This window comes from Columba livia, chromosome 3, assembly GCF_036013475.1.
Source record: "Columba livia isolate bColLiv1 breed racing homer chromosome 3, bColLiv1.pat.W.v2, whole genome shotgun sequence".
Classification (NCBI taxonomy): Eukaryota; Metazoa; Chordata; class Aves; order Columbiformes; family Columbidae; genus Columba; species Columba livia.
The window spans coordinates 112,541,921-112,568,932 of NC_088604.1; the positions used below are offsets into that span (position 1 = coordinate 112,541,921).

A 27,012-nucleotide genomic window follows, 5' to 3' on the forward strand; every position below is an offset into this window, starting at 1 on the left:
TCTACCCATGCCTTCCTCCACACCTTACCCTCCTTCAGACCCGGCAGGGCAACCGAGCCTCTCCTCCACATGTGTTGACACGGCTACAAAACCTGTTTGCAGCATACCACAGAGGCTGTGGCTCTGGTCTCCGCTTTCACCTTATTAAAAGTTGCTGCATTTCCACGTTCAATGTCCTCAGATTAGAGGGGCAGCATGCCAACACAAACACTTACTCTAAAGCACCCAGAAAGGGAGAACGCGAGCCATCCCAGACCAGGTCTCTGCTTGCTCGTCCGTAAAAATGTTCACGCTGCCTCCTGGTTGGTGATGCTAAAGGCAACTCGTTGACAAATGCAGTGTCCGCAGGGTCACCTTGCTGACCATCGGCTGGGATAAGCACCCTTGCTTTCCAACAAGGTCCCCCATCAAAGCTTCAAACTTCTCTAAGAGAAGAGAGAAGGCTCTCGACACACAGGAATGAATGAAGACTGGGGGGAAAAAAGGTAGATAATAACACATGCCCAAGCAGGAGGTCACCAGTGAATCCCACAGGCTCCTACACCTGCACTGGTGAGCATACTCATCAATGATCTGAAGAGAGAGGTGAACAAAATGACACAGTTTCCAGATGAAACTTAAGTTATTCAAGATAGTAAAAATAAAAACTGTCCCTGAAAATGTGCTTAAGAATGTCAGAATGCTAAGAGGCTGGATGCTAAACAAAAAAAACAACCCCTAAAGTGCAAAGTGATCCAAACACCTTGATCTGCCATGTACAATGATGCACTCTGAGCCAGCTATCGCTGCTCAGAAAAGAGGTCTTGGGGTTAAAACAGACAGACCTGTGACAATGTCAGCTTGGTGGCTCAGTTCCACCCTGCGTCAACAAGGGTATTTCCACCCAGCTCACAGAGGACAATGGAGAATATGGGATGGTTTCTCAACAACACTTAACTAAATTGCCTGGGTGTCTCCAGCCTGGAAAAGAGACAATGGAAAGGACCATGAAAATGGGAAGAAGTCAGCAGACCCATGGGAATGCCAGTAGGAAAAGATGATCAGTCTTCTGGTGTCCTTCAGAAGAGAAGATGCTGAGGCTTTCACTGCAACAGGCTCAGGTAAGGTTTAAAGAGAAGGAGGTACTTCTGACAAGGCCCATAGTTAAAAAGTAGTTTGAGAAGCCATACGGAAACCCTCAGAACACACTAAGAGACTAAGGATCAAAGGCATGATGATGCTCGGGCCTTCAACAGCATACCGTTCCCTCAGTACCACTCCATTGGGACTGAACCTGGACTTGGTGACTGGTACAAATCAGGCACATTCTCAAAGAAAAGGCACTCTCACCTTCAGTCAAGTGCCACCGTGAACAAATGATGGCAAGACTTTGTTAGTGATGGAAGCAGGGAACAACTTCCATCCCCAACAACATGACTGGGTCTTTGCTAGAATTTTCTACCACCAGCATAGCAGTGAAAGTTTTGGGGAGGCTGGTGGAGCAGAGAGACATGAGAGGTTTGTTACAGGTCACCCAAATGCTACACACTTGCCTACAGGAATACATCTACACAGGACGTGGCCTCCAGAGCCACACTACTTCACCGATGGAAAAACATGTCCCAAACCATTGAGACACCAGTCTGCCAGAGAAATGCTGTCTTCCTCTACAGCCTGTTGAAACCAATCCAGTTCCAGTATTTGTTTTTGAGGGGAAACTACTGAAAACATGCCTAGTAACCACATAAGAGAAATGAACCCAAAACTGAAGTTGTTGGAACAGGGAGTCCGGTAAGAAACTCCGTTTCAACACGCCCGCAATGCTCAATTGGAGATATTTGTGCTGCACGTACTAGAGCTTTGCGACTGCTATGGCTGTCATGAAGTCTTGTGGTTTCACTGCTCGGATAACAAAATCATTAATCATGAACCATAATAGTAATTTTATGAAACCCATGCTACACATTTCCTTTTGCAAGCGAGCTGTACACATCTGAGCGAGCACACGTACCGCATGTTTGATATGGCTGCTTCGAGAAACAACACCAGGCTTGTACATGCAAATGATTGCACTGTGATCATTTAAACATTTTTTATTAAAATAAAAGTGCCCCCCAGTTTCCCCCTCAGTCTTTCAGAAGCGACTCGTTAAATTAAAAACCTCTAGTCATTAATAAAGAAGATCATGTTAATCATTTACTACTGTTTACTTCTCATTGAAATGGCTTTGTTACACAAGAACGGCTGGCTAATCCAGTGCCGAAGCAATATTCCGAGATAAGGATCTATCATAAAAATGAATGAGAAAAAGAAGTCTTCTCCTGCTCCTGAAAATGGTCTGATCACCTCGGCTCTAATGGCTTTACAGAATAGTTTCACCCTGTGTGACGCAACATTCAAGAGTAAATATGAAAGAGAAGAAAGATTCATCTCAGAACTGTGAACCAATACAATCTGTAGCAGCTTAACAGAAATCAGTTGCTGGAAGGAAATTACAGAGCTCTATCACTTGTAACTTCCAGAAGTGCTCTCAGCCAGCTAAGGCATTTGCAAGATTGGTGTCAAAAATACTTGTTGGTCAAGCTAGACTCCCTCCCACGCCCCCAAGATTTTAATGGTTACAGGAGGCGGGGAGGACACGGGGGAATAAAAGTATGAAGAAGTTGAACGAGTAGTTTTACAAGTAATGGTCCTAAAGGAATCAAAAACCTGTGGCAGCCTGGCCTTTGAAAAGCGCAAGCCCTCTACAAGCCAACCCGCTCTCTACTGCCACAATCCGCTTTGCTCATCTCCCCCGCCATGCAAACCTTCTCACTGTGTCACCTGTATCTGAGGGGACTGCTGATGTGCAGCTGGAAATGCAACACTTGGTGGGAGCTCCAGGTCCTGTCTTTACCAAGGCAGCCTTCTTCAACAGCCAAACCTCCCATAGCACCTCCTATGTTTACTTTGGGAAGCCTGGACATAGCATCATAGAATCATTTTGGTTGGAAGAGACCCTCAAGCTCATAAAGTCCAACCATAACCTAACTCTGGCACTAACACAGGTCCCTAAGAAACTCATCTATGTGTCTTTTAAACACCTCCAGAGATGGTGACTCCACCACTTAGCTGGGCAGCCTGTTCAAGTGCTTCACAACCCTTTTTGTGAAGAATTTTTTCCTAATATCCAATCCAAACCTTCCCTGGCGCAACTTGAGGCCATTTCCTCTCATCCTATCACTTGCTACTTGGGAGAAGAGACCAACCCCCTCCATGCTACAACCTCCTTTCAGGTAGTTGTAGACAGCGATAAGGTCTCCCTCAGCCTCCTTTTCTCCAGGCTGGACAGCCCCAGTTCCCTCAACCACTCCTCATAAGATTTATTCATATTCAAAAGGAGCCCATTGCCACCTTGTTGTCTGAAAAGACATCTCTGCCATCCCCAGGATGAGAAACCCAGTTCCGCCACCCATCCACAGCTTGAGGATAAGCCTGGAAAACACGATGCCGGCCATGTCCACCCTTCTCCTGTCCGTACCCGAGCACCTCGGGCTGCTACCCTCTGGTCGTGTGCTCTGCCCAGGTGCCAGCCCTTGGGAGCCCCGGCACAAGCCAGCTCTTCTTCACTCGGCCCTTCTCATTCACTGGAATAAGGGAAAACACAGCTGTGCTATCAGTACGGAAAGGAAAAAATGATAAAGTCAGTGAAGCAGTACAGCAGGGGAGCAACAGCGAGCTAAGCGCCAATCTGGTTTATCTGCAAGAGCCTCTGCTGTTTATAAACTTCACAAAGAGGAAGCCTGAGAGCTATTTCAGATGCATGGCAAAGAAACTTCCACCTTTCCAAAGAAACTGAGATAAAATATAGTCTCCCAGAACTCCCTCAGCTTAATCTTGCCAGAACGAGTCTTTCCTTTCCCCTCTAGCTTTTTTTTTCTCTCTTTAAGCCTGAAGAGATATAGCACTTTTGAATTTCACAGAGAGGGGGAGAGCAAAAGTCCTAATTTTTGTCTCAAAACACCTCTCTCTATTAAAAAAAATTAGAAAGAGAAACAGTTGACATTTTCCATTCACCTCTAAGTGTGCTCTGCATATTCAGGACAGCCCACTTCTAAGGGGGCTTAGGTAATTTAAGTATTAAGAAAGGAAAAGGTTCAGTGTGAAAAATCTTTTAAGATGTGAGACTCCTGTCTTCTGAGCACAAGCTTTTAATTTGTCATGGCAAGATAAAGCCACAGAAGAAAATGCTTTTGTCAAATTCCTGTTTGTTGCCTGTCAATGAAGACAAGAAAGAAAGGGAATTGAAGAAAACCCCTTCTATACATTTTAGAAACGTTTTGACAGCCTCATTCACTGAGGACCTCTGGAGCTGAATCTAGTTCTGTGCACTACCAGAGAGCCTGAAGGAAAAGCTTCACGTCAGATCATATTCCAGTACAGTTCAAAGACAAATTGGCTGTAAACAACCATGACAATAACCATAGATTCAGATTCTTTATAAACCAGAACATGACTATGAATTTCTTAAATTTCTGGACTGTTTCCTAGTCACCACTTACACAAATACCAATATAAAGTGCAGAAAGCTAGCTAGTTTTACTCCTACCCTTTTTATTTTTTTAATGTTGTGGTCATAGCTTTTAGTGCCAGAAAGATGCTAGTGGCTCTGCTGTCTTAAGTCAGCAAAACTTAAGAAATATTTACAAGGATTTGGTGCACAAGATCATCTCTATTAAGCTAATGCTAAACCCGCTCCTGGCACCACCGATCAGTTCTGTATAGACAACAGATGTGGCTTAACAGTTCACTTTGAGGAGTAAAAAGAACATGTGAGGATCAGACCTGGGTAAATGACATGGAAAACACTCAGATGTGGTGATGGGGAAACCTCAGTGAGATTTTCCTGTTTCACTACTTGCCAGTGATACGAGGTGTCAGATGCATCTCTGCAAAAACAAGCAATTGAACAGACACAAAAAGAAAAAGACAGGACCCCATTTTGCTCGGGCTCAGCGCAGAATCAGAGGCTACATGTGGGTCCACACGACATTTCCTTCCCACGGGATAGCCCTTGTCTTGCCCTTACCACACCACCCGGCTCACATACTGCTTCAATGCAAGGAAAAGCCTTTGCATCAGGTACTTATAAGGGAAAACCAGAATGTTGTAAAGGGAAAAAAATACCCCAAACAAACCACAAGCCTCTGTTTCTGGGGCTGCTCTGCAGGCAGAACAGCGATCCCACAGCACAGGGGGTGAGATGCGGATGGCCCTGCCTACCCACAAGATGCTCATATCCTTGCCAATCTGGAGAGTCTCTCCATAATGGGACTTCTACGTTTCCTCCTTAATTTCTGGAACTCCTCCTTGCTGTGGCCTGACTGGATTTCTCCAAGCTGAGATGAGCTGCATCACTTCAGGGGGATGTTTTTACCTAAACCTGCAAACTGTTTAAACCAACCAACTGCTTAAACCCACCCAGGGACAGGGGCAGGCTTTTCCTTTTTGCATAAAGGGTTCCGTTAATCTGTTTATGCCTCGGAAATGACATCCTGGTGCGGACTACAGCGCTGTAGGGATGATCAGCTGCCCAGTATTTGTGTTTGTACAGCTCCAAAAAGATTAACAAAGCCTCCCTCCTCTAACAAGTAACATTAGCCACCTTACCACAGCTGCCCTCTGCTAAGGCCATGAGAGACGGGTCACCAAAGTCTGTGCTGCCGTGGGGAGGTGACAGTCCCTGCTCCTCCCTCCCACCAGCCCCACCACCTGCTCTGTACACACCCTTGGGTGAAGAACCACAGAAATCCAGCCCAAAATCATCTTCATATCAGCTCCCTGACCCCAGCTGACCACCCATAGAGACTCGTGCCCTGATGGCACAAGGGGGTCTCCAGGCAAAGCAGGGGGCAGACATAGGAGGTCCAGAGGGGGAGGTGGGTACCAGCTCCTCTTTAAAGCTTTTTGTCTTTGACTTGCTTGTCATCAGCATAGCTACAATTAATTTGGAAAGCACTAGCTCCTAATTTTAAGGTGTTAACGGTGAACCTGGCATATCCATGCTGCCGAAAAAGCTCTCCTTTTGCAAGAGGGGTAGAAATGCTAGGAAATAAAGGAGCAAAGCTCAGTCGGGGCGTGTTAAGCACTGGACGTGCAGAGGGGATGGGAAGAGCCTGAGCCGCTGCTGAGCGCAGCCGGAACAGAGATCTCCAAGTAACTCATGGCTGAATCTCTGCTCTTCCATACAGTAGTTTCCACAGGGTGGGGAGAGGAAGAAAATTACACCAGGGGCTGGGAAATGCTAATAAAAATTAGATTAGCTAATCTAAAAGAATTGGTGCACCTAATTCATCATTCATGTCTTTGCTATGTACAAATTCAACATTTCAGGCTCTAAACTCAGCAGTGTGCTCCTCCTATATGATATACCAGGTTACAAATGGAGGGGAAAACACAGTTAAATGCAAACTTCCCATAGACTGATATTTTAAGAAGTCAGTTAGGGGTCATTTATTCACACAGTCATGAGCATCCACATTATTTTAGCTGGAATTCATCACCAAAATAGAATCCAACAGCTGATGCAAACTTTTAAAATACCCTCTTCACATGCGCTGCAAATATGTCAGGCTCCACTTAAAAATGCAATGGTACTTATTTACTTCTGCCTTTCCTTCTCCTTTTGCAGACAGAACCAGAGACAGATGAACTGCTTCCTATAATCACTTCTGATTTAATTTTCGTAAAATATTTACGAGATACAGGGCGAGCAGACCTTTAGCAAAACACATTAGGCAGGTGAGGGAAGGAAACAGGGTTATTTAGATGCAGTTGCTTATAATGCATTTCTGTACTGGGCAGAGGTCCATTTTGAGCTCCCTGGACTCTTATACTCTGTTATTTGCCCACAGTCACTACCAAATATATGCCTGGAAGCAGAGGGAACACCATTCTGTGGTATTTTGTCAGTCAGAAGGTTTGTTGTTGTTGTTGTTTTCCTCTCTTTAAAGAGGTGAATGGGGGAGCCTGCTACTTTGAAGGAAAAAATAATTCTTGAAGCCTCACATAAAAGCACATTTCATTGTCTAGCTTTACCAAACTCCTCCTCTTCCTTCCCAAACTCTCCAAAAAAAGAAACTCCAAACAAAACCAAAACCAAACCAAAACATTTGAGAGGACGCAACCAAATTATGGTTAGACTGGCAAAACTCGGGTGTGCATTCCAAGCAGCCTGAAGTCTTATTTCTTTTCTACAAGACAACAGATTTGCCAACGTTTAAACAGTACGTGGAAATTATAGGCTCCCTCCCGAAGAGCAGGGCAACGTAGTCATTTGCCCCGCAGTTCTGACTCAGCCTCCTCCCCATCACAGCCAAGACGGATGCTCCAGCTTGGCACCTGGGGCCAAATACTTTCCCCTCTTCTCTGTTATGCTGAGGCTGGGACACCGGGGCTGAGCGCGGCTTTGCCCGCTCACTCCAGCCCCACCACTGCTGCCGGGTTACGTGCCAGGTGGTGACTCGCTAATCCCTTTCTGCCCTGGCACGGGAAATTGTCAATCAATGCTCTGTCTCCCAGCCAATGCTGCCTCTTTCCAACCGCATTTACACCCCATGAGGGGTCCACTCCCCCTGTTACCCCCAAATCCAGCCAGTGTCCCCAGTGCCACCTCCGACAAGTGCTCCAGGACATTTTGTTCAGACGCAGCAGCAGGAGAGATTGCAGCTTACAAATATAGCTGCTTGTTGAAAGCGACTTCCTTAGGCTCTATACTTAAATAATGGAAAAGGCCATTTTCTGTCTTTGCAAAATTTTCAAAGACCATGCAGCTGAAAAAGGACTTCAAAGGTGAACTGCATAGCCCAGGGTAAAGAAGGAACCTAATGGAAAACTACAGTAATATCAACTACCTATTTTCAAGTTAAAAGCACAACATTTGGCCATAATACGCCCCCATCCACACCGCCTCAGCTATCCTGTCATCTCCTCCTTGTCTCAACTGAAGGATGAATTTCACGGCAGCAACACGAAGGAGGAAAACACCATAAATACTAAGCCAGGCTCAGCCAGAAGTGCAAGAACCCCCTTACTTGTACCACTGGCACAAGCACAACAAAGGTCTGCAGTGAAGCTGCCTTGCTGAAGGTGGTGTATCCCCAGCCAGGGGGTATGTGACAAATTTCAGATGGCATGATAAATACTAGCGTGGTGGTGGAGCTTTTTTAACAGCCCCACTTTGCCGATCACTCTTACAGTTTCCTTTGAACCAGCACTTCTGCTTCTCTGGCCCTACAGCGAGCTGGCTCGAGGAGCTAAACCACCGGAAAAGTATTCGCTTTCTTTTATAGGGCTTGTTTTTGGTTCACTTCCCCGGGCTGGCTCAGCACGGGGTCAGCCATGCTGGTAAAAGGGGGATGGTGGGAGCCCCTCTCCGCTCCGCTGGCTCTCAGCGGTGCAAAGGCTAAAGAAGCATCAGTCGAGTTGCATCCCTCGGCTGTGGTTTCACATACGGCATTAAAATAACCCAGGCAACCCCACTCCCGCTCCCCAATACCAGCTCCGCTCTTGGCAAGCCTGTGCTGCAAAAGCAAGGTGGGGGCAACGGAGCTGGCTGGAAAATAACTTGCTTTTCACAGGCGTTTTGCCTTAAATCAGGTCCCCTTTACAGAATACTGAAGAAGCGCTTGGGGAGCCACAGCTGAATAAAAGCAAGGCCAGAACAAGAAGGCCACGAGCCCAGCCTGCCAGGCTCCGTGGACAAGCCAAGGTGGGCCAAACCACCGCGCTGCAAACATGGGGAAGACAAGAAGCACTTGCAAATGCTTATCCTGGCTAAACGTGAGAGATCAGAGCGATGCAAAAGGAACAGCAAGTGGCTGCCTCTGGGGAGGAACAGCAAAGCCACCTTCAGCAAAGGGTCCCAAGGGTGGCTTTGTCATCAGCAATAAATTCGGGCTCCCCATCTGGATGCTCATCTCCTGCATCCCTCCTTTACCTGGGCTGCTGCTACTGCCTCCAGGGCCACGAGCTAAGTCCAACTAGTAAAGTGGTCCAGGTTAAAAAATAATCCTTTAAAATAAAGTAAAAGAGCAACAACAAATCTTCACCCTTCATTTTACTGTACATTAAGAATGGGCAATTTCATCTTGGCTGCGTTTTGTTTCTGACACATTTGTGCCTTAAGCACACAAATGCACCAAAGAATTCAGCTCCAGATGAATTAAAAGGGAACACGCTCATCAACAGCTTCACACTTTAACTCATCACATAGTTCAAGTACATTATTACACAGCCAAATCTTTTTTTTTTGGAGCTGATTGCAAGTGTGAAATCGTGCTACAAAGTACACAGATCACAAATTCATTGGCTAGAACCCACAGCTAGAAAAGCACCAGCCAATTCACCTTTGGACAAGGAATCCTGCAGGCAGGTTTGAGGGTGACCCTTCTCATCTGAAGCCTCAGGTGACTGCATATGACAAGAAAACCGTCTTTCAGTAATCTGAAGATTACTTAAATGAATACAAGTCTGATTATACATAATAATTGAATAGAGTATCAAACTGAACGAGCCAGCACACTAAAATATGTCACCATATCATCATTTAAGCACAGAGAGAGGGAAAAATGGGTATTAAAAATAGAAAGAAACTAACAAAAAACAACCTGACCAAAGTCTCCTTTGAACCGCTGTGGCAAACTGAACCAACCAATAACTGAACTGCTGCACAAATTACAACACTCAAGTTCTGGCAAGATACAGCTACAAGGAAACTTCCATCACAGCAGAAGATCGTATTTCAGTTTCCTGCAGGATATATCCCAATCCCAGTGCAGGACCAACTGTGTTTGTATGTGGGAACGGTACAGAGCCAGAAAATACACTGCAAAAATGGTCTTGAGAAGAAGAATTGTGACACGAGAAATTGCTCACCCTCAGCAAAGCAGCTCAACACACCCAAATCACTGCTGTAATTAGCCACATAAAAACTACATGACGGTGAGATCTGTAATATCTGATAGCAATACAGGTATTTTCTGCTTAATAATTTGCTACTGAATGACAGACACTTCTTGCTTTGTCTTCACGCAGACCACCCAAACACCTCAGGTTCTCGGTTGTCCAATTCTGCAGGACAATTTTCCTTTCGCAGGAAAGAACCGCTTCCCATATTTGAACTAACATGAGGAGGGGGGGTAAAAGAGTCACATCCTTTCTCTTGGGTCTGGTTTTGTAACAGCAAGCTCTTCTCTGCCTCCTCCACAGAGCGCACGTGGGTGACCGTGACAGACCGAATTTCCAACCATGTTCCCATCACCTCCCCGCTGTGACTGTCGGACCCTCGGGAAGCGCTGCCATCCTGACTGGGTGATCCCGTCCTTGCCAGGGACTCAGGAGTCAGGACACTGTGCGTGGTAAAACAACCAGACTCATACAGTTTGCTTTCAAGAAAGAAAAAAAGGTTTATTGTTTTAAAGCCTTAGACTGAAATAGTGCCAAAAACCCTGAAGTTTAGTGCATTTGGGAACTTTGTTAAACTGTATATTCCTGATCTCAAGCAGGAAAAGCTGCTTTGCGCACCAGAGACTGACCCAAAAGCAAAAAATATGATTTAATACAATAAAGCAATCTATAAATAATGCAAGACCTCTACTTCCCTCTCCTTTCTTTTAAAGAATGCAAATAAAGCTTCACGTCTACCTCAGCTACCTCCCCTATCAGTTCCCCATAGCTCTTCACTTACATCTCATGAATCTGTTATACACATAAGAATAAACAGATTTTATGTACTGTACACCACAGTAATTTTCTGATTTCCTCCTGTCCAGACAGGGTGCGGGTGAGCAAGGACAATCTATAGGCTGTAGTAGACAGTAATTGCCCCATCAGTTTTGAAGGACTTAAAGAAAAGAGCAGCTGCCACCACAGATCGCAGCAGTGATACCTCCATCTTGGTGACAATCGTATTCAATCATCAGAGCAACCACAGCTTGCTTGTATTGGTAGAAACGGCAAGAAAAATAAATGGGTTAGTCTCCAGCATAACTTAAAAGAAATAGGAGGTCCTAAAGGAAAGGGATAAACACAACACTATAAAAAACCTGATGACCAGAGAAGAACTTTCCACTTGACTTTCCCTACTGAAAAATCTCTTTGAGCATTTGTATCCATTCCCTTTGAGCGACATGAATTTGTTGTGGGCAAAACTAACCTGAAGAAAGGCAGAAAACAAAAAAAAAAAGGAATAAAAAGAAGCTAGCCTTAAAATAGCTGGATATTCAGGACCTTTCATTTATTTCAGTAGCATCTCTCCTGCCTCCTGACCCCTGGCATAAAAGCAGGAAGAATTCCACCAAAAAGCTGATACATCCCTATATGGATGGGAGGGAGGAAGAAAGAAAGAAATCACACTATAGATAAAAAATGACTTCAGGCTCTGGGACTACCTTTGTAGCCAGTCTGCTGGAACAAATCAAGCCAGATTTCACAGCACTGAAGTGCGAAGAGCAAAAGCTGTGTTCAGACATGACGAACGGCCGCTAAGTTGGTGTTGCACTCACTGAGCAAGAGTAGGATGGGGATGCCCAGAGCACTGTGGATAACTTGAGAGTCACAACTATTAAAAAAATATGAATAAATCTTAGTCCAGTTCATTGCTCAAATCCAGGAAAGGCTTTTTATTTTTTTGGAGGGAGGGATTTGAGCCTGCTGGTTTCTGCATGTGAATTTCTCTCATCTTGGCAAGTACTTTTCTTTCTTTTAAAATCTGAATTAGAATAGCTGTGGTTTACAATGTAAGCCCAGAATCCAGACATGAGAGGATGTGGCTAGCAGCAATGAACCCTCCGGCCATACATGCTCAGCACAGCTGGCTGCTGAGCAGGAAAAATAACAGAGGTAAAGCCATCTAGTCACATCGCTGTGATGAGCCCCTAATGGCTTTGCTCAGCCTTGCAGAGCAAACAAGGAAGGTTTGCTCATGGGGACAAGCAAAGCCCTGCACCGAGCTCTGCCCTTTTTCCTTTCTGTTACTCTAGTTTAGCCTTAAGAAAAAGGAAATCGCAGGCTCTTGCAGCTCCTCAATCCCTGAGCGCAACTCATGAAAGAAATAAATCTTCTCTTACTCTCAGTAACAGCGTTTTCCGTGGAGGGGTGGGACGAGGGATGCTCCAGCATCATGCAGAACTTACAAACATATTCCAAAGGAACTGGACTGGGTTGCTACGTGTCTGTTTTAAAAGAGCTACGGTGGTTCTTTAAAAGAACCATCTGAACATGAAACAACCACGCCAGCAAGAAAAATTAGATTTAGTGTTTATCTAACTAACATAAATCTTATCAATTTTAATAGTGAGGCTGTAACACGCTTGAGGCCCACATGGGAGATGAAAGTAGGGAAAAGTTTTAATGGAAAAGCAGCAGGGAGAAATCTGTTTTTTTAATTAGGAAAGCAGAAGAGATGCAAGGAGGACTGTAACGTTAACATCTGCCACAATCTGCACCGCTATGGCGGAGAATGGGTAATTGTGTCTGTCTCTTGAACGACTGTCAGCAGTGTCCAAAGCCACATGACAAACTCCTTAACTTCAAACATCCCTGAACACAGGAGTGCACGTTCACGCCAAGAAAAAGGCACGAGGGGTTCAGGATTGCTCCAAACATGCAACTTCATGGTGAAAACCTGAGTCTGAAGTCCGAGGAGAAAAGTGGCGGCAGCAAGATCTGTCCGTGCCACCTCAGTGAAGCAGAAGAACATTTTCCCTGTCTTGTAGTTGGGCAACCGAGGCAAACAGGCTTTTAGCCAGGAGTCTGCAAGAGAAGCAATGGATCAAGTCTGGGTGTCTTGAAATGCAACCCTCAGCGCAGCCATGCACCTATAGATCATGCCAGCTCTACCTGCAAGATTCTGCACGTCTCATTTTGAACAAAAACTAGGATTTTTTTAAAAATCACAACTGATTACATGAAGCAGCTACGATTGTAACATGCATTTCAAACTTAGTAAGGCTGAGTTTTGTTGTTTTCTCCTTTATGATCCTGTTAACCCAGAAGGGGCTGGAGTGATTTTTAGGTTCACAAACCAGAACTGACATGGGAGCTGTTGCCCGTCCTGCCAGTGGGTGTCTTCTTTAGTACTAAAGCGGGCACCACGCTGCGGGTTTACCTCTAAACCACGAGTGGCATTTTAGGTCATAAGGTTTCAGAATGAACGCCTCTGCTTTTTCAGATGGGTTGCTAAAAGAGACCATTTCAGGCACTCTGCAGACCCTGGAAGACGTTGACCTTTTTTTCCTTGGACTCAACCCACATTTTCACTTCATGATCACGTGGGATTATTATCTGTAATCAAAAGTAAAATTGTACATTAAGGAAAAAGGTTTGCACAAGAATTACGTGACAAATTTTGGGGTTGAGGAACTACAGAAAATATTCTCTCATTATTAAACGTTATTTCTGAAATGAATGTTAATTAAAGACGGCTGAAGGTGCAAGCCGGATGGATGAAGACAAACAGAACAATCTCAGACCATTGCAAAGACAATGTTTCCCCCAATGGAGACAGAATGGATGGCTAGTCTTACTCAGATTGCATCTCTTGAGAGGACGATTTATAATGTACAAGACAGGAGAAATTTATTTGCTAACATATGGAAAACATTTATGGGCTCTACTGAGGATCTGGAATTAAAGAAACACAACTACATATTGTTAAAACTTCTAAACGGAGATTCCATTTTAGAAATACGCATTTTCCTCTCAAGTCGGTGACACTTATTTCTATATGATTTTGCTTTCTTCCCTGTTGTGTATGAATTTCAGAACAGAAGTTAGAATCGATTCATCTAGTTGCTGTGGGACTAATCCACAGGAAAATTACGAGTTGGCAAAGTTCTGTTTTTAAAGACACAACCCATGCTTCAGAACGATGGATGGGGAACTTATGCCGCAGGGATGGGGCAAGGTCCTGCTGCCCAAGTTATGGTCTTGGCACTGCAAGCCAGAGATGGGAGGAGATAAGTGACACCAGTGATGCTTCCCAAGCAAATGCTCACACAGCCACAGCTGCAGATAATTCACCCCCTTAAAAACAAATTAAAAAATACCTTCTGGTACAAGAAAATTATCCTCCATTAAGACTCCTAAGATCATAGCCTGAGGGAGAGCTCTGCCTCTGGAGCAAACCTTCTCTTGCCCATGTAAATACCTTGCAGGATGCCTGGAAGGGTCCCGTGCTGGCGGACGCATAAATGACACAGATGATGTACGAGTTACACGCACAGAGACATCATCCCATTGAGCAGTATTGAGGCTAACAGGATCATGGACAGTAAAAAAGCCCCGTGTCAATCGCTATCCAACACCCATATCAGGCTCAGTGCTTATTTGTAACGAGGGCGGTTGTTTTAAAGCCGGTACCATTACACCGCTGCAAACGTCAGTGCTAACGTGCAAGATAAAGCCGGGGTGGCCAGCTGTAAAGCAGCATAAGAAATGTGAAGCTTTGGACCGCTGTGGTTGAACAGATTGAAACATCTTCAAGGAGGGGCAGAACCTCGGGCCAAATATTTAACACAGCAGCGACGGCTGGGATTTTCAGAGACGGGTAAATGACTGATTAAATGACTCAATCATGCAGATGCTTATGAAAATTCTGCCGCACACAGCTAAGTTTATTCATGCATGTGTGGGAGAGGGGGGAGGACTGTGAAGATTTTAATAACTACCTTAGGAAATAAAAAAAGAAAGAATGTACTTTCTCTTTAAAACAGAGGCAAAAAAACCCCCAAGCCCTAAAAATCCACTTGTGTGGCCAGGGAAGAAGAGTTCACAGGAAAGTTGTAAGGAAGTTTCGTGTGCAAGGATGCCCAAATGAACTATTAATATGATACACAAGTCAAAAAGAAGTGCAAAGAAAGAATGAAACAGAAGGGTAAAAATAAAACATATCACAGCCCTATCAGTTTTTTCCAGTCTAAAACCCCTCGGTGACTGTTATTTCTGGCTTACGCAGACTTCACATCCACCATCACCTACCAGATAAATGGGAAGCTGAGAGCTTCAAAGAGCATAAGGACAGGAAAAGGACAGAATTCATCCTGGGAACGCAAAGAAGAAATACTGGGGAAAAAGGTGCTCCTAAAGCCTTATTTTTGGAGTACGACAACACACCAACCCTGACGTGACAGCTTGACCAACAGCACCACGCCAGCTGTAACCACCCGTGATGTCCCTCTCACACTCCAGAGATCACAAGGACACGCAGAGAGCTGCCAGGCAGGGGACAGCCCTGCTGTGAATGTCCCCCGCATCCCAACAAGCTGCTGACCCCAGCTGAGGTTTCCCTCCCTTGGTAATGCTATTGAGCAGCCTGCTCCTCCTTCTCCGCTCAGCATCCTTCCCATAAATATCTGCACAGCGGGGGGGGTTATCTGTCACCTCCCCGGGGTCACATAGCGGGGAATAGAATCTATCCAAGTTTTGGCTCTTCACTTTGAATTCAGGAGTTTGAGTGATTCTGATGCAGCTGGAGCATCATTCAACTTTCTCAATGTAAAGCAACACCTACTTAAAGGCAAGAACTTATTCCTCCTGGTAAAAAACATCCTGCGAGTTCAAAAATCAACGCTCAACCACAAGACCAAGGTTGTGGAGAAATACAGGAGCACTCCCAGGTCTCTAAATGTCAGCTGGTTGGATTTTAGCAAAAATATCCTTTCCTATTTCCCCCAGGCTATTTTTCATTGCTTTAACACCGAGTATTTTCCTTGTATTATATGATTTCCACATCTAACTCAGTGAGATCTGTCACACACCCACCCAAGCCACACTTGAACAGTCGTCCCATTTCTGATGAGCACAGAAAAGCTGCACACAAGTTCAGCGCCACATCCAGCCCCCAGCATAACAGCTCACCTGGTGAATTTGGGGACAAAACAGCATAAATTGACAATGCGCTCTGGCTCCAGCGGTGCCTTCCCCCGCCCCAGCCCACCCCAGCGCCCATAAATCACGCCTGGCAGGTAGTTGGGAAGCAGCTGCTAATGACAGTTTTGCTGCGGAGCGCAGGAAGTCACCTTTTCACCCTGCCTGCTGTTGTTTGTCTCCCGGAGCCGTGACAAAAGGACAGATCCGGACAACGTGCCAGCCGTTGGGAGGATCTGGTCAAAACGCGGCAGGGAACCTGCACCGGTCCCACAGTGGTGGAACATCATCCTCAAAAATACCTTTTGGCTTCATGCACTTATCAGTGCCTGTTTAAAACGGCCTGATGCCCATCCTCAGTTTTCCCTCATTCACCCTAAAGATGCAGGGAAGCATCCCAAAGATGACTTTAATCGAGTGTGCTGTGCCTGCACCACAGGACAAGGAGGCCATTTATAATATAACTAACACGTGTACATGTGTGCGTTTGCAATCAGAGCTGAGCAAATAAATTTAATAAGACAAAGTATTGGTTGTGAGAGTGGAATATCCATGATTGGATTTCAACTTCATCTGACATCTCTTTTTTCCTTTTTTTTCCTCTTTTCAAGTGTGCACATGTAGTGGAGACAGTAGCTGCTTCTCTTTCAGGAAATCCCCAAAACACAATTTTGACATTACCACAAATTAAATACGAGCAACCCACTTCTACTTCAGCCACTGCTGGTTAAGTAGATGGCAGGCTACTGCACCTTCCTCCAGATGAAAAACTCTTGTTTGAACTTTCTACATTTCATGCATAGGCAAAACACTTTTAAAGTTGGCTTAACTACAACTCAAAATCTTATTTCCTTGACTATACACCTGAGTAGCAGCCACCTACTTGGGGTAAGCTTCTTAAGGACAGACAGAGAGGTATTAAGAGGTGTGTACATCACCCAGGCCAAGCCATAGGAAATGTGAGAGCTATTATTCACTCACTTCTAGCTCTGACAACACCCGCTCTGCCATGCTTTTCACGTGGCGACAGGAGGCCAACAGAAACCCAACGCTTTATCTTCTGTAGAGGATACACTTCCATCAAATAGAACACACCCACTGGCCAAACACCATGAGGGCTGGAAGCCAACCCCGAGGCACGAGAAGAAAAACCCTTTCCAATCTGACCCTGTAATACGGAGTGTAAAGGAGAACCAGCTCAGGTGATATGTACTTACTGTGAAGACATCATCATCGCCGACCTCGGCCTCGTTGTGAAGTGTTGACGAGGAAGTCGTAGACCCTAGAGAAACAAAAACAAACCAGCTTTTTAAACCCAGGACATTTCTATGCAACTTTTTATTAGGTGGGTAAACATTTGGATTCTCACAGGTTTGTATGTTGTAGGTGTGTAAAAGAGTGGCTTAAATTAAGGAAGAAAAAACCCAACTGCTGGTAGCTTGGTTTGGAAAGGTAAAAACTGAAAGTGTTTCTTGATGCGCAACTGCATGGTTGCCAGTGCTAATTAATCATGTTAAAAATAGCAGTCAACATTTCCAATTACAGAAGACCTTAATTCCTGAAGAACCGTAAAGCCACATACTAATCAGTATTTAAACCAGATATTCAGCTGTCAAGAAAACATATATAAGTTATTCTTCACACATCTCCTAAATCTGGGGGAAAAGGTCTTTTTATTATATATATATATATGTGTGTGTGTATAAATATATATATATATATATATATATATAAACCCTCACTTTGACAATGAAGAGTTAAATTTGCTTTTTTTCTCCTTCTTCTAACAAGTTCTTATATTTTGTAAAGGTCTTCTCTGGTAATCAGCTATGTCTTAAGAGAACCACCACATAAGCAGAGTATTTGAAACAAAGTGAAATGTGTAAATACCATAGACAAGAACAAGATACTTGGGTGCGGTTCTTATTAATTACATGGCAATCGTCTGGAGAAGTGGGAAATCACACTAATAAACCACCAACTTTCTTCCAAGCTTTTTTTTTTTTAAATGTAAACCCGCTGTTATACTGAATTAGGGCCCCATCACATCTCTAACTAAAATAGTTGAATGGTTTGTACCACTTTCATTCTGGAATCTTTTAAAATAATGTGCTTTATACAACGCCATCCACACCAGCCTTGGCTGCTCTCAGTTGCACCATCACAAAGATGTGCAGAGCTAAGTGCGAAACCCCACTTAAAACACTAAGTAATGTGAAAATATCTGTGCCATTTGCTACGTTAGCTTTAAAAGTAAAAAAATCCAGACACTCTACATTCCTGTACTTGTGCACAAAGCTTCTATACTTCTCATGCTATGGGGAACAAACTATCGGTATAATAATAATAATAATAACGAAGCAGTGATTTCATGAAGTCGTTTCAAACGCCCATGGTTTGTTGTGCTTAAGAGTATCCGCTAAATTTGATGAACTACATGAACAAAAAAATGAATGATAAATTAAATCCGCTGCCTGATGCTGTGTGTGCATGAGCCATTTATTGTTTTTCATTCAGAAAGCCTTATTTGGAAGTTAAGGATGAACACATTCATGAGGATCAGTCCGTGCTGTTAATGGGATAAATATAGATTTGCTGATTTTGAAGTATCTGGGATAGAGCAGAGCTTGATTTTAAACACCTCCACTGTAAAATGGAACAGAAAGAGCAGGACAGGAGTTTCCATGTACCAGCATCTCCAAAATACTACCCGATACAGCTGAGTTATCACCTCCTTGAAACTTCATGCAGTCCTGTGCCACTTACATAAAACATCGCTTTTTTAACTCAAAATGCCTCCTGGTTTCAACAAGCAAGAAGAGGAAAGCGCTGCTGTAACTTCTTCATGTTAATGGCACATGCAAAAGCAAATGAATAACTAGTTCAGGAGATCCTTCCTGATTAGGTATTTACCAGGAAAGAGCCTTGGGGGATTTATTTCTCTCCCAGTATCTACCATTTCCATGTTAAAGCAAAGACAGGGCACCAAAAATATTAAGGTGTCTTATGCAGCTAATGTCCTCAAAAATAATACACATCTGTACATATATTTTAAACTAGTGTCCTCCAAAAATAATACCATCTGTTTATAAAAGTATCCTGGTCACGCCGGGTGAGAAGGAAAAAGGCTTTGGACCACTAAGTCCCTACGTAAAGTGGCACAGTTTAAAAAACAAATATCAAGAAAAAACCCATGAAGACTCAAACGTTCAAATTTAATTAAAATACTATTGAATTAGAGCTGTATTATGATTGCCTGACTGCAATGAAATGTGAAAAGGAAAAATCTATGACAACTTCAAAGCACAGACAGAATCAAAACATAAAAACCAAAAAAGTCTTCAAGAACTACCATTCAACTAAGCGGACGCAGACAAAATTAATTACTGCAAAGAAACAAAAACAAAACAAAGCTTTATTCAACTCCAGGCAGGAATTCATACCATGATTTAACAAAGACTCAGACGAGATTCAGCTGCATATAAAGAAGAGCCTGGGCTGTTTGAGTTGCCATCACTAGTGTGAAACCCAAGTTTATAAAAAAACAAAAAGCAGTAATAACAGACTCAATGATAATTAAAAGGGGAAGTCTGGACAGAACAAGCCACATAGGATGGGAAAATACTTGGACTGAAATCCCTTCTCACCTCAAGGGATGAGAAAACTCAGTCCTTAAAGTCAGCTAGGGCTTGCTCAGCATGGACACGTGCACAAGAGACGTCCAAGCCCAAGAACTGATTTTAAACCCATCCTTCTTCCCAACTCTGTGTGTGAAACCCACTTCCCCACTCTCACGAGGGTCCAAGTGGCTGCCGGCGCGGTACCTTCAATGAGGTCCTCGATGGCTTTCCTCACTCCTCTGTCGAAGGCTCGAGCGTCGGCGGGGCTTTGAAAAGTGAGCCCGAACTTTCTGTTGTCGACTTTCCAGTGGTGGAAGGTGGGGTTCGCCTTTGTGTACACCAGGTCCTTCTTCACAAAGCACTCCAGCACCACCTGGGAGGGCACGAGCCCCCAAAGAAGAGCAAAGTCACTTTTCCCAACCCAAGGACACAGCCAGCACAGTCTCAGCCCAAACCCAAAAGCAAGCCAAGTCACGCCTCGTGTAGGGGAACATCCTTCCCTACCAAACGATGACTAATAAACACCAGACACTGTAATTGTTCTCATAACCATCGCACATTCAGCTTTTGCTTGTGCTTTGAGTATAAGCCTATGTTGGACCCAGACTCAGTGTGGCACATGTTACAGGTAGCAGGGGGGTCAGATAGCGGGAGAACTTCTTCCCTCAATGATTTTGCTAAACATAAATTTCATCCACCAGCAGCAGATTTAGGAGGTGCTAAAACATTGCCCCAACCTTTTTTCTCTCCCTCGCCCCCAGTCAGGCACTCATCTCAAGTTTTGCTGTGCCCAAAACCATGTCTAGCTCAGGGAGAATGGGAATGGTCTACCTCATTCCCTCAAAAACAAGCATGGCTCCAAAATATCCTGAGCAAAACAGTATTGCAAAAGACAAGCTGTAATCGAAATAGCTTTAAAATTGCTGTTTTTTTGAAAGCAAGATAATTTCCAACTCAAATAATGCAATTTTGTTTTTCCCAAAAACTGTATTCCCTGAGCCTGTGCAAGGGATGCATTTTTTTTAAGCTAGCCCATCTCTTCACCAGAGCAAATTTTAGAAGAATCAAATATATAGAAACGAAATAACAAACTACACCATCTAAAACAGACCCTGCAAAAATGGAAAAGGCTTTATTAATTTGATTTGTGTCAGGAAAGGAGAGAGTTCATTTTTAGATAAACAGCTACCAGGAGAAGCTGAGTGCATCAATTCATAAGAGACAACTTGTCTTCATATTCTCACTCTGCTCGTTCAAACCTTGAACGGCACGCAGCATAAATAATTCATGGCTGTTTTAAAGGCTCGCACTGCATTACTCAGTGCAATGTGACTGGCTTCATGGGTTCTTTACACTTCAATTCACTTCTCACATACCTCTGCTAGGTCTTAGAAAAAAAAAAAATAGCAGGCCCTTTTTCAATCATCAAAGGGGGTATTTTGCATGGGGGTTGACAATTTACCTGCTCCTTCCAGGTGACAGCATGACAACCTAGACAGCAAAAGATGGCAATTCTGGATGAGGATGGCTTTGCTTTGTCCAATCTGGTACTATTTGCATATGCCTGTTCTTTGTGTTTTTTTAAAAAAAAACTTGCACAAGAATACAATAGCAACAGATTTGGGATAATTCTCATTATAAGAACAGACAAAAGTTAAATTAAGTTCTATTACCAGTTTGTCTTTCTGCCTTTCACCATGGATTAGAAATCCACTTCTTCCATTGCCCTCCGGGTACGTGACCTTGCAGACGCCAACTCTACTGAGACCGCCTCCTTCTTGCGGCAACCATCCCCCACTGGAGTCATCTCGGGTCATAACCACAGCTTTGACTCGCACAATATAGCTGTCACTGCAATGGTAACAAAACAAAAACAAAACCTTTTGTGAGCATCACATGGTCCCATCAGAGCATTTTTCTTGAGGGTTGTATTTAGTCAGCACTGGTCCAGTCTCAACGCAAGAGTTTCTGCCCAGGATGGAAAATCCACCTACATGGCGGGTGGTCTTGACTGTGCAAGCCACCACAGGAAAGAGACCCATCCATCAAGAAAGGGCCCTGCTGGATCTCCAAATATCAACACGCAAATCAGACAATCAATGGTCCCAGACGCCCTTTCCCTCATGCACTTGGAGACTAAGATAGGAGGATGAGCCAGGCAGCACCCCAAGGCCACCACCTACAGGGGATGCATTGGGGCATCAGGTCTTCAAGGCGCTGGAAGAAATTGTGGAGCTCAAATAACCCATGAACAAAGTGTTTTAAGTTTTTTGTGATCAAATTAGCAAAGTGGGATTTGGAAGATGACATTCAAATTCTTCCACAAATGGGCCAGCCGTGAGGGAAAAACCCACACAAGCATAGCTCCATCTGGTACCTCAGACAAAAGGAGATGGGAACCATCCCGGCTCAGGTCATCAGGACCACACCATATCCCTAAAACACCTCCCCCAGCATTTCAAGAGGCTTTCAAAGGCGGCACATCACAACCTCACAAGAAGCCATTGTGGAAGCAACTGAGAGATACGGGAACAATCCAGGTGCCCACTGCAAGGGGTCATCAAAAGAGCCCCCACAGCAGGAGGCTCCACTTTCCCAGGCCTCTTCCTGTACCATTTCCACAGAGCATTTGCTCCAGCATCTACGGGGGACATCACCAGGGAGGGGTGTCATTTGGGAGAAGAAAGGTGACTAAAGGACATCATCAAAAGCCATGCACCTTGCATGGGATATGCAACAGACTCCAAGCTAAAATACATTTTCCCCACTCCAGAGCTGCTGGGAAATACCAAAATTAGCTTCTCCATCCTTATGCTGCTGCTGAGTTCCAGCTCAGTGGAACCTGTCACGTGTTAGACATCGATTAACCCAGTGACTGCTGAGAAACAGCGGTGACAGCTGTGACGCCGTCACGTGGAGGTCACCCCGGCATGGTCAGACATCAACCACGTGCAACCACGGCACCGCCGGCTGCCGATACACATCAGCGCCCACAAAGGTCCTGCGAGGGCACCCAAACCCGGGCAAAACAAGGAATGTCAACAAGGGCCAAGAGAAGCGACGCACAAAGAAAACTGCCTGGGAATCGTCCATCTCCAGGACACCAAGTCAGCTCATCAGGAGGAAGCTCAACCTGTAGAGGGCTTGTGGGGGTCTATGGTGGGTCCATGGATTCCCTGATGGAGGGCATGGGAACAGAAATTAGCCTTGAGAATATTAAGGCCTACCTGTGAGAAAGATGGGAGTAAAGGAGCATCCAGAGATGTTAGGGATGTACCCGTGAGAGAGAAGGGAGTAACACTGATGATAGCAAAATTAGCCAATGAGATGTTACTGCTGTAACTTGTAACCAATAGTGAAGAGACACGTGAATTGGTAAAACTGTATAAAAATGCACCTGTGGCAATAAATGGCATCTACTACTTTCATCCTGGAAGAACTTGGTCTATGTCGTTTGTCCGTCTCAACCACGACAAGGGCTCCCGGAAGAGGCCTTTCAAAACAACAGGTATCACCCCTCAGGGAAAAGAAACTCCTCCTTGAGGAAAGCTCCATGTCCAGATATTTTCCCAGCATCCTGTGCGACATGACAAGAGACTGGGCCCTTTCCATCCAAAATTACAATAAAGGCAGCAGTTGCTTTCTTCATCCTGCACCAGGTAAAACTGCCTCTTGTTTTCAGACGTTATTTTTGCATCACTTCTGTAATCTGAGTGGTATGTATTTGAAGTCCAAGTTCCCCTTTCTCTAATATGACCAGATTTTATTTAATAACTAAGCAAGCAACCTCACGCACCCCATCTGAAGGCAGTTTTGAGCACAGATCATGCGAGGCAACAAGCATCTTCTGGGCGGAGGTACCTGGGACCAGCTAATCCCTTCTGCAGCAGGACAGATCTCGCAAAACACACGCTGCCATTTTGCCTTCAATGGTTTTATTTTGTGGATATGCCAACTTTCTCACCAGACCTATGTGATGAAGGCAGTACGTAGATGCTGAAGGTTCATTCCCCTATTGCTTCAAGGACTTTGCACTGGCTGATAAAAAGCTTTTTAGCACACTCAGATATGCAGCCCACACCACAGCTGACACACACAAGGCACTCACAGAACTGAGAAACAACATTTTTAAGAATATTTCTGTACTTGAGGCCTTAAAGCAGCACACTGGTACAGGCGACAGCATCTATAAATGGATCCAGTTACCTTTTTATTTTCTAATGAAAACCTCTTTCTAGATTTTACTGGGGGCAACTTTAATCTCTTGGCTTCCTGATACTCAGAATTCAGCAAAACACTTCAGCTTATTTCCTACTGTGCAAGACTTGAGCCGCTTCCACCCAAGACAAATCTTTGTTTTCTTCTCTCTACCTTTCCCATATGGTAAGGATTAGCAATTAACAGATAAAGAATAATGAAAGCCAACTATACCTTTCCATCTAGTTCTCCTGTTCCCCAAAGATCCTTTCTGGACTTATTTTTCACTCTTCTCACTTTTGGGGAACTCCCATTAAATTTCAAGCTCTCTTCTGAAGTCAGAGCCGTTCAATACAACCATCCTTCCCACCCCTCCTGCAAAAGTCATCCACACAAACTGCTACTTCTCCTTCCATGCTTGAAAATACAGCTGGCAATACATCTTCCTGCGGGATTTACCACTTGCATTCACGGCAGCAACCGGAGCCTTCGGCTGTCCCAAAAGTAACGCTGTCTTCAGTTACTTTGCTGCAGGAATCCTCCACTTAAAGGAAAGCTAAGAAAGCAGCAGCTGCTCGGTACTTTGTGATTTCTACCAATTATTTGCGTGTTTCCATCACCTCTCAGTGATTTCTCTAGGCTCATAATTAAGTTTGAATACTAGTGGATGCCTACATGTTAAATTTAGGTGTCTTGACTACTCCCCTGCCCATTATAACCACTATCTGGTAGGGCACAGAGCCATATAGTTTCCACCTTCATATCTATACTTAAACTCTGACTTCTGCCTCTTACAACCTCTGTCACCGAGATCACTGATTTCACCCACATGTCTCACATCTTTGCCACTAGATGTGATGCCTGTTAGGGGAAAAGACAGGTTCTTTATTAACTAAAATTGTTGCTTTACTTTCCAAAAGCATTTTTTTGGAAGTCAGCATCCTCACCTGGGGATGCCTTGTGTACCCAGTTCAGGTTCTTGGAGTTTGGTGAGAAGATGGGACAGGATTTGGACCAAGGCTTGGCAGTTGGCATCTGGCTACATCTACGATGCTACTGTGATGCCTGAGGGTTGGGGATTTGGAGACAATTAGTGATTGAGACAATTTAATAATTTGCTTTGATGGCAAGTGGATGGATTGATGGTGAAGAAAAATTTGCTGGCATTTTCAACAGTACATGGTGGAGGAAAAATTTAAAGGAACCCAAGTGCAAACTGAAAAGAGATTAAAATTTTACTCCTTTCCTCATTAGACAGTGCATGTGTCTGTCACCTGAAAATACCCAGGAGAACACCATATCAATTGCATTTCCCCCAACCTGAAGAGCTGCCTCCTTAAATATATCAGGCAGAAAACCTAGTTTCCATGCCCCTACCCATGGCAAGATGACCTCTGCTCCCCTGTTAGAAAAGGACCTTGTCCAGCAGAAGGCTTCACCTTTAGCAAGGTACGCAGACCTCTGGCTTCATTAACATAATCCCTTGGCACACTTCCCTGCACGATCAAAAGTCACCAGTGATGTCCCCATCCCCACTCCCATGAGACTCCAGCCACACAATTCCCAACAGGCAAGAACACCAAGGGACTTACGAAAAAAAATACAAAGTTGAAGAAAGAAAGCAAAAAGGTGTTTAAGGCTTCTTAGGGCTTGACGTCTTGGTTTAGTCACTGGGCTAGGGCTTGGAAGCCGCACGTTGAGTTTTCAAGGCTACACACCCCACTTCCTTCAGTTTTATATGTCAAAAAACTTGCCTGCTCTTTCCATCTACAAGCCTAGAATAGGCAATGCTTCTTTCCCTCTTGCCAGTGTTGATAAATACTTGGGAGGTACTCAAGTATTTCAGGTCCATATAAAGACCTTGCTTCCTTAGCGTAAAAGCTGTTTATTTTCTTTGCTGTTTAATTTTACATGACTGCACCGAGGCTCTGGCTGGCTCAAAGTCCTCTGGAGTGAAGGAGCGATCTGCAGATCCCATGTGTTTGTCACTGCTGAAACCTTGGTGCACTGAGGCAGCGAAACGACCACGTTCAAGCCATTCACCTGCACTTTTCTCATGGCAACTGTGCAGTTTGACTATTCCAGAAGAAACAGGTAATGGGGTACGTGAAAATATTCGGTCCCTTACCACCAATGAAATACCGACTGCCGCTGAGATTAGATAACGCAAGCCTTTCGTATACTTAAAAATGAAACAGCTAAAAAAAAAATGCACAGCAGCCTTAGTTTCCCTAATTTTATTGGCTTCTTAAACTTTAAGACCGCTCTAATTGTCGGGTTTATGGCCTACGCAGTACATGTTTCATGCAAACTGTTCTTAAATGGAATACTTTGCTATCTTACCCCTACAGATTTGTCTTCAACAGCCTTAAAAGCTTGGGAAGAAAGTGTCTGCAGGGATTACCCAGCTGCATGGCAGCCAGCCAGCATGTTCCATGGCTGCTTCAGGTTGTTTGCCCGCCCCACCCCGAGCAAAAAGCCATAATGAACCTGGGGAGTAAAGGTAGCACAGAAAACCACACGCTGTTTTTATTGGAAGGAAAAGGGCTTTAAAAATTATAGCTCGTGGGTGTGCATGCATATATATATTTTAAAAAAGAGTGTGTGTGTACTTACTGAAGAATACTGAGAGTTTTCCTAAGCAAGAAACGATTGCATGATTACCTTTGTGATAACTGAGGCACGTTTGCGTTACCTATAGCCTAACTTTTACAAAGCATTAGTGTCTATGAGGCAGGTGACGTTTAAAGCAGATAAAAAATTGCTTTCCTCCAGCATGCACGAACCGCATGGTAAAACACAACTGACACCATCCAGCACTCTCTGACATGAGCCACATCACCTACAGCAACCACACAGCAGCAAAACCAACGGGGGACAAAGCCTAACCTGGGCTTACGGCAGAAATCCTGCATCCAGGACTAAATAGCAAATAATTCCTTTGTTAGTTAAGGCTTTAATTTTGTCAGTCTCCTTGCTCAAAGTACACAGCTCCCACCCGTCATTCTTCCACTTTGTTTCAAACGCAGCAACTGCAAGTACCACCTGAAATGTCTAAAAATCCCATGGGAAAACAAAAAGAACAGTAGTTGAACTCCCCACCCTTACTGCTGTTTTTTGAGTCACATTTGGCTTCTCCACTTCCCAGACACCTGCCATAATTCAATGGTATTTTTCCTCTAGCCAGGCTAGTTGACCAAAATATAAACTTATAAACTTCCATGCAAATGCAACCATACAGCACTTCAGTATTTTCCTCCCGTATCAACTTCCCAGCTTACTATGCCAGGAGAGATTGAGGTCTCAGACA

At 44.3% G+C, this 27,012-nt stretch overlaps 1 protein-coding gene across 2 annotated transcripts in view; it reads right to left on the minus strand.

Moving 5' to 3' along the window:
* Positions 1-27,012, minus strand: part of SPRED2 (sprouty related EVH1 domain containing 2) — a 65,882-nt gene that overhangs the window by 6,324 nt on the left and 32,546 nt on the right. For both annotated transcript variants that reach the window (XM_065059839.1, XM_005505362.4), the window contains exons 2-4: positions 21,179-21,356; positions 19,710-19,878; positions 17,103-17,167 (exon numbers count right to left, since the gene is read on the minus strand). In XM_065059839.1, coding sequence (XP_064915911.1) covers positions 17,103-17,167; positions 19,710-19,878; positions 21,179-21,356 — 412 coding nt within the window. The remainder of the gene's footprint in view (positions 1-17,102; positions 17,168-19,709; positions 19,879-21,178; positions 21,357-27,012) is intronic.